We start from the raw sequence: 12,192 nt of genomic DNA, 5'->3' as shown, positions 1-12,192 counted from the left end.
GCTAAAGCCATTACAGCTTTTAGCAGGTTTGAACACAGACCATATCACCTTATGAACACTAGAGGGCGCAATTTAATCAACATTTCTAGTGGTGGTTATCATCAGGAATATAACTGCACACACACACACACACACACATGCGCACGCATACATTATATTAAAAATATCGCCAAAAAAATAAAAACTAGCAAGGAAAGAGATAACTGTAAGCAGGTCATCAAATAAATCTGATATCAACACAGAATCAGATCTGCAGTGTAAATAGATTATTGTAATGAATCATAATTAAAGCTGCTCGACTGACCTCAGTGTCTGCGGTGCATCTCTCATTGGCGATGTCTCTCTGCATCCTGCGGTCACACAGAACTGTGCTATAACCACTGATAATCAATAATGACGTATAATCAATGAGCAGACATCACTGATAATCAATAAGCAATAGACACTGATAATCAATAATGACTGATAATCAATACCGCATGAGCTCCTCTTCTGGAAGACCACAGAGACTCAGAAGATGCTCAGAGTATGGAGACTCCAGATGTATATCAGCACAGTTCTTGATGATCCTGATACACACACACACACACACACACACACACACACACACACACACACACACACACACACACACACACACACACACACACACACACACACTATTTAGCATATTGGTATATATGTACTGTATATATAGAGAGAGCTCCCTCTGTCTCTATCTGTGTGTGTCTGCAGGGTTTGCATGTAGTGTGTGTACAGTATATTTGCATGCAAGCGTGTTTGTGTCTGCAGAATTTGTGTGTTTGGACAGTGTGTGTGTGTGTGTGTCTGCAGAGTTCCTGTGTGTACGGTGTGTGTGTGTGTACAGCATGTGTGTGTGCAGTATATATGAGTGTGTATGAGTGTGTGTGACCTGAGGCGGTAGAGGTCAGACAGACTCCTGTTCTCCATCAGGTCGTGGGCGATGACCTCTGCCAGGTGTAAAGGGGCAAAGGTCAGTGGGATTAAAGAGAGCGCCTGCAGCTCCTGCACCAGCAGATCCACACAGCGCAGAGTCTGTCTCTGAAACACACACACACACACACACACACACACACACACACACACACACACACACACACACACACACAGTATTGAATTCTGAGTCTCCACAATAATATGAAGCATTGATGATAATCATAAATGTTCATGGATCATCAAATCCTCATAATACACTGATTTCTGCAGGATCATGTGACACTATAATGATGTGAAACTCAGCTTTACATCACTGATATAAATGACACTTTATTATATATTTACACAGTTATCAGCTGTTCTGAATTGCAATACTTTCTCACATTTTTGCATCTTATTCTATATTTTTGATGTAATAGTTTGAGCTGTGGTGAGCAAAACAGATCCTCCATCAGGCCTGACTGATCTCTTCATATTTATTCTCAAATTTAGCCTGCAATTTTTATTTATTAATTATTCGCCCCCCTGTTTATTTTTTCCCCAATTTCTGTTTAACCGAAAGCAGATGTTTTCAACACATTTCTAATCATAATAGTGTTAATAACTCATCTCTAATAACTGATTTATTTTCTCTTTGTCATGATGTCAGTAAATAATATTAGACTAGATATTCTTCAAGACACTAGTGTTCAGTTTAAAGTGACATTTAAAGGCTTTACTAGGGTAACTAGGCAGGTTAGGGTAATTAGGCAGGTTATTGTAAAATGATGGTTTGTTCTGGAGACTATCGGGGAAAAATAGCCTAAAGGGTCTGATAATATTAATAATAATAAAATAATAATAATAACTAATCAAAACTCTCATATTACACTGAATTTAGACATCATTATATGACTATAATGATGCTGAAATTCAGCTTTCCATCACAAATATAATTAAATTGTGCTTTATATTCCTACAGTAATCGGCAATTTTTAACTGCAATACTTTAAGATTTTTAGGACCTCCATCAGGCCTGACTGCACGCTTTATTCTTAATTTTGCCTTTTTTTTTCTTTCCTTTTTTTTGGAATTTTGAGTTTGCATCTCATAATTCAGACTTTTTCTCAGAACTGCATTAAAACTTGCAGTTTTATAAAAAAATTATAAAGTTATTATTATTATTATTATTATTAATACTATTATAATTATTAAATTATTATTATACAGTTATTATTATTATTATTATTATAAAGTTATTATTATTATACTGTTATAATTATTATTATACTGTTTTTATTATTATTATTATTATTATTTATATTATAATTATTATTATACTGTTATTATTATTATTATTATTATTATTATACAGTTATTCTTCTTCTTCTTCTTATTATTATTATTATTTATATTATAATTATTACTATACTGTTGTTATTATTATTATAAAGTTATTATTATTATTATTATTATTATTATTAATACTATTATAATTATTAAATTATTATTATACAGTTGTTATTATTATTATTATTATTATTATTATTATTATTATTATAAAGTTATTATTATTATACTGTTTTTATTATTATTATTATTATTATTATTTATATTATAATTATTATTATACTGTTATTATTATTATTATTATTATTATTATTATTATACTGTTATTCTTCTTCTTATTATTCTTATTATTATTTATATTATAATTATTACTATACTGTTGTTGTTATTATTATTATACTGTTATTATTATTATTATTATATTATACTGTTGTTATTATTAAAATTATTATACTTTTATTATTATTATTATTATTATTATTATATTGTTGTTGTTATTATTACACTATTAAGTATATTATATTTGCTATATGATGTTATAGTAAAAATACTATAATTTGACTGACTAGATAGAGGTAAATAATAGGGCTGTTTTCTGATAGTCTGTTTTGTCTCGTATTAATTAAAAGGTTTCTCTTCAAATCAATAAGAGCCTGTGTAAATCACAGATATTGAAGGTGTTCAGATCAGCGTGTGCACTTCAGAGTGTTGATTATCTGTCAGATCTAAACGCTCTCCTCATGACTGATGATCTGTGTGTGTGTGTGTGTGTGTGTGTGTTCTGACCTGCAGACTGATGCTGGATCTGTTGATGCTGTATGGACTGCAGCCTGTGTTGAACAGCACCCGGAGTTCTTCTGGACACACAAACTGAGCCCACTGAAGCGCACCGGCGGGAACACACACATCTGCAGCTCGGAGACCGTCCTCTTCAGGAGACGCCTGCGCAAATGATTCAACACACACAGTATATATTCATTTATTCACACTGCTGTGAAAATTACATTCAAATCCGTCACTAGTGATGTTTAACAGAGCAAGGAAGCATTTTTTCATATGGATATTCAGTTGAAGTCAGATTTATTCGCCCCCATGTTTATTTTTTTTCCCAATTTCTGTGTAACGGAGAGCAGATAACTTAAACACATTTCTAAACATAATAGTGTTAATAACTCATCTCTAATAACTGATTTATTTTATCTTTGTCATGATGACAGTAAATAATATTAGACTAGATATTCTTCAAGACACTTCTATACAGCTTAAAGTGACATTTAAAGGCTTCACTAGGGTAATTAGGGTAATTAGGCAAGTTATTGTATTATGATGGTTTGTTCTGTAGACTATTGAAAATAATAAAAAAGCTTAAAGGGGCTAATAATATTGACTTTAAAATGGGGTTTAAAAAATTAAAAACTGCTTTTGTTCTCGCCGAAATAAAACAACTAAGACTTTCTCCAGAAGAACAAATATTATCAGACTCACTGTGAACATTACTTTGCTCTGTTAAACATCATTTGGGAAATATTTAAAAAACAGTCAAAGGGGGTGAATAATTCTGCGTTCAACTGTGTATATAATAGTGGTGAGCAGATGTCGACGTTAATGTGTGTGTAAACGCAAGACTCTTATCGCATGATTAAAAAAATATCTGCTCGTTAATCCATTCTTAGGGTCTGGCGCTGGGTCTATTCTATGCAATCTATGATGACTTTCATCTTGATATTTTAGCGCGGATGTATACCTGACCGGTGAGCCGTCTGACAAAACAGAGCCCTTCAGATTCACATCAGCAGGATATCCTTCACTTACTCTGAAAACACTCCTGACTACACTTACATGGACATCTGTAGTCTAGTTATTTGCCCTAATAGACAATAATATAATGAAGGTGTTTACGTCAAGTGCTGTAATGTAAGAGTTTCCTGTTCTCTTTCACTCAAGAACATTTCATTCATGCCCCTGTGACAAACTGAAGCATTAGACTCAGATAAGGAGTCAGGACTGGTGAGAGTGTTATGGAGTTTAATAACGCACGCCAAATAGAAAGAAAAAAACTTCTGCATTTCGCAATGTGTATGTGTGTATGTGTGTGTGTGTGTGTGTGTGTGTGTGTGTGTGTGTGTGTGTGTGTGGATCTTGTTGGAAAATTTGGTGAAAGTCCTACATGAGGGTAAAAGTTTGATTGTGTTTACTTCAATAACTCCACATGTCTTAACTCCATTTCTATTTAGTTCAGTGATGACTTTAGTTGGATTAAGGTCATCAAAAATGGCTGTTTGTGTCAGGACACTGGCTTGATCCTTCTCTTTATTTCTCTCTCTCCCTGCGTTTCATTCTTGCAGCGTGCACTCAGCTGATCATTATTACTGATCAGTGCACACACGGCTTGCTGCACCGGTTACCGGTCTCCATTAATTTCCTGACTATTTAAGCTCTTCTTTTCCCACTTTCTGGTCGCTAGTGTGTCCTGTCATTATTCAGGCTATCTCGTTACGTTGTCTTGATTTCTGTCATTGTCATGCATTACTTCATGTTTTGATTCTGTTTTTCTCTTCTGCCCAGTTTTTGCTCGGTTGCCTGTGTTTTTCCTGTTTCATTTCGGATTCTCCCCGGCCAGCCACCTACCATTGACTTCACCTGTCCGACGCTGAACTTAACGTTCCTCCGTTATCCCATCTGCCTCCCGATCGATGCTCGCCTGCCTGACCTCTCTCACGCCCGCTGATTTGGACACTGTTGCCATGTTATTTTTCGCTATCGCCGAGCGATCTCATCATTTTCATTTGAGTCACGAGCCTCGGCTTGTCATTGTTTTGAAGAGTTAATAAAATCCTTTTGTGTTAACAGCATTTGCGTTTGGATCCGTCTCTCCGGGTGTGACAGTTTAGAGTTTATGTAGGCCGACAGTTCAACATATCATAAGTAACTGAATAAACAGTAAACACAAGCACATCTTATTGAGCATCATTTATTTTCATCAACAATTATCAGAGTAGAACAGTTTGTCAAGATGCATTTTGGAAACAGGAGATGTGCCCCTGGTCTAATGCGGCACCTGGCTTGAGAAACCCGTTCCCAAAGACTTATTTAGGTAGCACTCATATTCTGAATGCCTTCGGCAGAATTCAAATGAGCCTTTTTAATCCAGATTTATTCCAGGATTACAGTGTGAGTATTGAAAAGATTAAAAAAAATTATATATATATATATACACATTTTAAGGCTAATATGTACAGTGTTTCACCTGGCGCTCCCGAACAGCTCTCAGTCCACACTACACCACTGAACACACACATCACGTGACGTAAACCCCCACACACACACACACACACTCCCATGTGCTGCAGCTCCAGGCAGTCAGCGGGTGCTTTAAGCTCCTTTCCCCAGGCGAGAGCAGTGAAAGTCAGACAGTTCATCAAGGATCTACCGCTGGATCTGATCTCACTACAGTTGTTAAACATGATCTTTAACTCATCTGGGGCCTCATGTATCAACGCTGCGTACGCACAAAAACTTTGCGTACGCCAGGTTTCACGCTCAAAATCGCTCACGTTTGGAATTACTAACGATGAACTGAACGTGGGAATGTGCGCAGGTTCACGCAGCTTCATGGCTGGCGTACGCACATTTTTTGTGCGTGTCTGTTTTATTTCCATTGGCGACTCCTAGAGGCAGTTGTGTTAAATTCCTCTCTACAAAGTGTCTGAGCCTTGCAATGGCAGCTGTATGAGACGGGTTCATCTAGCAGGTATATAAGGTTTCCATACCATACAGTTGACCAGCTAAACATTAAAGCACAATTTGCAGCTGTCGCCTGTTTTCCCAATGTAATCTGAGCGATCTACTGCACGCACATTGCTATAAAGACACTATGTGAAGATGAATTTGCATGCGTGAATCAGAAACATTTCCATTCAATAAATGTGCAAATAAAATATGATGCACAAACTTATTAATGATTCCTACTTGTCTTTCTCGTGATAAATAGTGGGCAAAATCTGATATGTAGCGGGGAAAAAAAGAGTTCATCAGACGCTGGATTCGAGTCGAGTTTATGCTCGAACGTGTCAATACATGATCACATGCGTCTTACAAGGTGCGCCACTGAGACTGTTAAGGGTGCTGCAACATTTTACACAAATAAATCACACTATTTCCTTTTTTAATGCACTCAGTGCGATGTTCAGACCCAACTGTGTTAACCTCTGTGCTAAACTCTCCCACTCTATTTTTTTCTTTTGTTGTTAATTCCGGAGAACAAACTTGCAAATAACACCACTTTTCTCCAGTCTACCTCTGAAAGCAGCACCTCCAGTTCACATTCTGTTCAAAGTTTCTCTTCTTGCTTGCTTTTGCCGTTGCTTTTTCATTGGGTTTTGCCATTAGCATAGTCATTAGCATATTCATACGGGGGAGGAGTCAGGGAGGGGTTTTGTGCTCGTGCATGCTGCGCTCAGTTTCACGTTCATTCAGATGTACAAAAGAATATGCGTGAGATTCGGCGTACGCAGTGTTTCATACATCTGAATTTTTTTCTGCGTACGCAGATTTACAGCTTTGTGCGTACGCAATGTTTTAGTAAGATTTCCACGCAAGTCTTCGTACATGAGGCCCCTGGTCTCTATCTAACGACTATTACTTGTTCTCAGGTGACGTGTTTTGGCTGAGCGCAAAGCTAGGTTGTTATATTTACTAATGTAACCGGTCCACTGATTCTGCACATTTGACTGTTTGCTTGCCTTTATTTCCTATATTGTATAAACTGACTGTACGCTATACTGTTATAATGGATATTGTTGATTATTGAACTGATATGCAGCAGAAGAGAGGGTGTGTTTGATATTTTTTAATGAGAATGAAAGGAGGCTGTGGTGTTAAGGGCTCTGTTTTGTTATAAATATGCACACAGTGAAGATGACGATCATATCAAGAAGTCTGCGCTGCTCTGACCTGCTTGTTCTTCTTGTCGTCAGCTCTGTTGTCTCTTCTGGAGCTGCTGGACCTCACTGCAGGAGCCGCTTCAGGAGCACACATCAGATCCTGAGCACTCTCAATGGAGACCTGCGCACACACACACGCACACACACACACACACACACACACACACACACACACACACAATCATTTGTGTATGACTCTACTGTGTGTGTGTGTGTGTGTGTGTGTGTGTGTGTGTGTGTGTGTGTGTGTGTGTGTGTGTGTGTGTGTCAGATTCACCTTCCAGATGTGCAGAGTGCAGCTGTAGGCCGAGAGTAGGAGCTGCAGGTGTGTGTGTGACGTGCGCTGCTGACAGACGGCCAGGAGTGTGTGTGCTCGAAGGAGACGCTCCAGACGACTGACTTCACGCAGCTCATACACACTCACTGCTCATGACACACACACACACATATGATCAGTACAGTAAAGACACACACACACGGTCAGAAAAGTCTCACACATAAACAAACAGCAGTTGCACACATGCATGATCATGCAGCGCACACACACACACATGATCAGTACAACAATAACACACACACACAGTAGAGATCACTCTCTCACACACACACACACACACACACACAGTGAGTACAGTAAAGCCTCTCGTACGCACGCACCTGTGTGTGTCTGAGTGTGTGTGCGCAGCAGCAGGTGTATGGCGTGCTCCAGCTGCAGACGGGCGACGCTCACAGCAGAGTGTGTGTGATACAGAAACTCACTGAACTCCAGCAGAACGTCCACCTTCTGGAGCTCCACTGCAGATGACTGACACACAGATTTACAGGCTGACACAAAACACACACACTTGACTCTGATTGGCTGATGCTCACTCTCAGGTGTTTGGTTATTGTCAGTTAAACGCACAGCTAAAGTAGTTCCGGCAGGTTTAGAGTGCATTATGGCTCCATATCACTCTGCCGATTGAGTTATGGAGGACACAAGTGGACACACAGGAGACGCCTGAGGAGGACACACACCTCACTAACACACACTTATGTCTTTCTTATTAGAGAATAAAGCACAGCTGAGGGGTGATGATCACGCTGAGTGTGTGATGTTTATCTAATTACTCAACAGCCTATAATTGGGGACAGCAGGGTCTCGGCAGGATTCACCAAGTCACATTTAAGACTCTTTAAAAGGGTCACGAAACACCAGAACACATGTGTTGAGCTGTTGACAGTGGTATATGTGTCCCACACTGCTGAAAACACTATTAGGACTCATATATCTCAATAACAAGTGAAAATCGGTTGTTTTTGTGTTATTTCGAGCAAATCCGTACTTCCGGTTTGAAACTGATTTTTGAAGCCATGAGATCTCAGCGTATATTCCAGCGTGCAGACTGGACGTCTATGCCAGAGTGTGCCTTATAACGTGTCTGATTGTGCTGCATTCATTCATGAGTAAGGCTTGGTTCAAACCAATCAGCGCGCTCTATTGTGCAAATTCATTAATATGACAACCCTCATTCTGGAAACGTAGCCCTGCGGATGTTTCTGAAGACCGCGATTTACGTGGCCAGAGGTACGTATGGCCGCATTTTGTTTTTTTTCAGAGTGAACGCTACGGGGCGGTGTGACGCTGCTCCTCCTCTTCGCATTCGCCGGCTGACAGCTCACCTCCGTGTGGAGGGCTTTCCTGGTGCAACCAGTTTGTCCGCTCAGCTCGCAGCGTTACGTCGGTGAAGCGGAGGCCCGGGATCGAGTCCGGGGAAGAGCGGTTCCAGAAATCAGGTCAGATGAAAAACAGAATCCAAAAAATAAAAGCGAACGAGTTCGCAACGGGGCGAGATCTGAAAACGCGGTCAAAATCGGACGAGGGCTTTTGCTTTTTTTCTGGACAACTTTTGCAAATCGTCGCTTGGGTTTAGGGAAGGAGAAGACGGAGGGCAGCTGGGGCCGATTGGCCGCCCGGCTGCCCAGTTGATCGTTCGGTCATTCAGCCAGTCAATCGGACGGACGGTCGCTCTACAGCGGCCTCTGGCGGCTTTTCACGTGAGAGCAGCGCTCCCGAGATGCGTTCGAGACGCGAAAAAGCGAGCACAGTGGCCTCTCGCGAAAACAAAAACTGCTCGAAAACGTACCTCCTGGGACATATTTCGCTGTTTCCAGAAACGTCCGTGGGCCTATGTTTCCACAATGAGCCCGGGTTGTAATATGCATGCTAGCTTCCAAGACTGTGTTCAGACAGCAGAGAGACGACACGTTGTGTTGGATTACAGTGCACACGACGCTCGACAACAATAGTCGAGAGCTGTTCTCATTTGGAAATGGTGAGATCCGGATTTGCTGCTCGTCTCCTCTTAATAAAGACGCAGCTCCAGTTGGTGGTGATTGTCCTGTCTCTACAGATTTGGTAAGTGAGCGACCAGTGCTCTTTATTTATTCATATGGCAAAGTTAGTTTGTATTGAACTAACTAATACACTAAGAGTAAACATGTTAGCTAGCGATAGGTCGTTCATGAACGATTCGTTCTTTTTGAACGAATCTTCAATATGACTCGGGATTTACGAGTCCTCTCAGGGAGTGATTTGTTCATCCGCGCGTGCAGACATTTGTACAGGTAGTATTGTTAAGTTCAAGTCTTCATCACATTGGCAGAAGCCAATCATACGCGTTTAGAGCCGGAAAAAGAATTGATCCGTTCATCTCTCGAGTCCTCTATCGGGTCTGAGTCACTAGTTCATCACGGGCCAATCATACGCATTTAGAGCCGGAAAAAGAATTGATCCGTTCACCTCTCGAGTCCTCGGGTTTGAGTCATTCTCTCACGTGATGAACGAACTGTCATGGCTCCTATCAGCTTAGACTGTGCATTGGTTAAGATTATGTGTGTCTGTCAGTGTAACGTGAATGAACCCCTGACATTTGAAGACATGAAGAGGTGAGCTGAGCAAAGAGACAACAATACCTTCATAAACAAAAGAGCAGGTCAACACTGAATCCTTATTTTCTCCTTCTTATAGTCTATTTATGACTTATTTGTCATGTGATCCACCTCTTGGGCTAGTTGTAGATGTGTTTGGAAGCAATTCGTAACATTTTAATAATATTTTGGCAAATTGAACCAAATGAACGAAATGACTCGAAAAAAGATTCGTTCATCTTGATGAACGAGACTCAAAGATCCGAGTCAGTAAAATGATCCGAACTTCCCATCACTAATGTTAGCACCACAATCAAACTTATCGTTGTGTAGGATTTTCAGGCATTTTGTAACAGGAATAACACACACAGCTTTCTGACGCTACCTACCGAGTGCATCTAAGTTTCCGAGAAATGCGGAGGGTTTTTTTCTGTCATTCGCCATGCGGTATCAAACATTGCATGAAAAATCACACACTTAAAGCAGCTCCTCGAATCAAATATGTGGTGACGAGCGGCATGAATGAATTCCCTGAATTAAAGAGCCAAACTGCAGTTAAAGTCCACCATTTATTAATTTGGCAAATAATTTGATTACTGATGTCCATGTAAACACACTCACTGTCTTTCTCTCCTATGTCTGTGTTTGTTTTGCCTCTGAAAATCAGCGCATGCCCAAATCCACACTCCCATTTTAATGCAAATTTTTTACAGAACATCCCTCTTTTGCTGCTCCGACACTCCCCCCTAAACAGAGCTGGACACGCCCACTTCCCTGACTTTTTCCAAAGTAGAGGTGTGAAAACACCCTGCTGAATCAAGGGGGTTTCATGACCCTTTAACACCTCTTTAAGAGCATTATGAAATCGCATCACTTGACTGCGTGAGACCAATCAGAACATGACCTCTCTGGACAGGAATTTAAAATATGGAGCAATCCTATGCTCCTTAATGTGAAGTCATCTTGTTTAATCCCGCCCCTTTTTGAAGCCCGTATGGAAATGGGCCCGAAGTCTGGCGCTAGGGGCATGAAAAAGTCACGCCCAGACTCTATTAATGATCCAAAACACATACAAGGAGTCATCAGATGCTTTCAGAGAAAGAAAAGCAAGCCGTAGAATGGCCCAGCCAATCACCTGACCCCAATCCAATAGAGAACACAGAGTAAAGCTCAGATATTGATAGACGAGAAGCATCAAGATTAACACACTCTGTTGAAGTCTGTGAGAAACTCACACCTGAGCACTGCATGAGGCTTCATCCTCCATAAGAGAGGCGTATGTAAGGCTTTAAAGGCTTTATATGAAGAGTTAAACACAGTTCAGTAGTTCAGCTCTTTCTCCTGTTATTCCACTGTTATTACACAACTCATGTTTCAGATTTTATTGTTTTGTTTTATTTATGTTTGCAATGTTTGGGTTTTTAACAAAATGTGCTTTAATTCCACGTCAACAGCTGCTTTAGAGAGATTATTTCCAGCTAAACACATGACAATTGAAATAAAAGAAGTGTTCAATCTTTATTTTCCCCGCTGTATATTCAGATTTACTCATTCAGCAGATGCTGTTATCCAGAGCGGCTCACCAGTGAGGAGTAAATGATGAGTGGGAGTTATATGTGTGTTTATGTGTTTACCTTGAGCGCAGTGATGGCGTTGTGGTAGTAGTGGATCTGCTGGTGTGTGTCTGTGGTACAGAGAGCTGCTCGACGCCACATAGCAGAGCAGAAGAGCTCATCTTCACCACTGCAGAGCTGCTGCACGTCCAGCAGAACACACACACACGACCTGGCCTTCAGCTCCACACGCTGCTGCAACAGCACTCTGAGCACACACACACACACACACACACACACACACACACACACACACACACACACACACACACACACACAAAGATATACACAGACACATGCGCGCGCACACACACACACACACACACACACACACACACACACACACACACACACACACACACACACACACACACAAACACACACTCATTTTTTAAATGAAATATTCCCAAATGTGCACAAAAATAGGTTGAAGGAAAAAC

General features: G+C 40.3%; 1 protein-coding gene across 12 annotated transcripts in view; it reads right to left on the bottom strand.

Moving 5' to 3' along the window:
• cfap46 (cilia and flagella associated protein 46) overlaps positions 1–12,192 on the bottom strand; it is a 189,262-nt gene that overhangs the window by 73,543 nt on the left and 103,527 nt on the right. For 7 of the 12 annotated variants that reach the window (XR_012389013.1, XM_073920364.1, XM_073920372.1 and 4 more), the window contains 8 exons: positions 11,774–11,960; positions 7,887–8,034; positions 7,507–7,652; positions 7,240–7,350; positions 3,073–3,228; positions 914–1,062; positions 477–569; positions 305–380 (listed from right to left, as the gene is read on the bottom strand). Coding sequence is in view for 10 of the 12 variants with exons in the window: in XM_073920364.1 (XP_073776465.1) it covers positions 305–380; positions 477–569; positions 914–1,062; positions 3,073–3,228; positions 7,240–7,350; positions 7,507–7,652; positions 7,887–8,034; positions 11,774–11,960 (1,066 nt within the window). In the remaining 2 variants the exon portion in view is untranslated. The remainder of the gene's footprint in view (positions 1–304; positions 381–476; positions 570–913; positions 1,063–3,072; positions 3,229–7,239; positions 7,351–7,506; positions 7,653–7,886; positions 8,035–11,773; positions 11,961–12,192) is intronic. The other 5 variants (XR_012389014.1, XM_073920368.1, XM_073920367.1 and 2 more) reach the window with 1 other exon arrangement.

The sequence above is a fragment of the Danio rerio genome, chromosome 13 (assembly GCF_049306965.1).
Source record: "Danio rerio strain Tuebingen ecotype United States chromosome 13, GRCz12tu, whole genome shotgun sequence".
Lineage (NCBI taxonomy): Eukaryota > Metazoa > Chordata > Actinopteri > Cypriniformes > Danionidae > Danio > Danio rerio.
The sequence above is the reverse complement of the archived record's forward strand: the minus strand, read 5'-3'. Positions and strand labels throughout refer to the sequence as shown.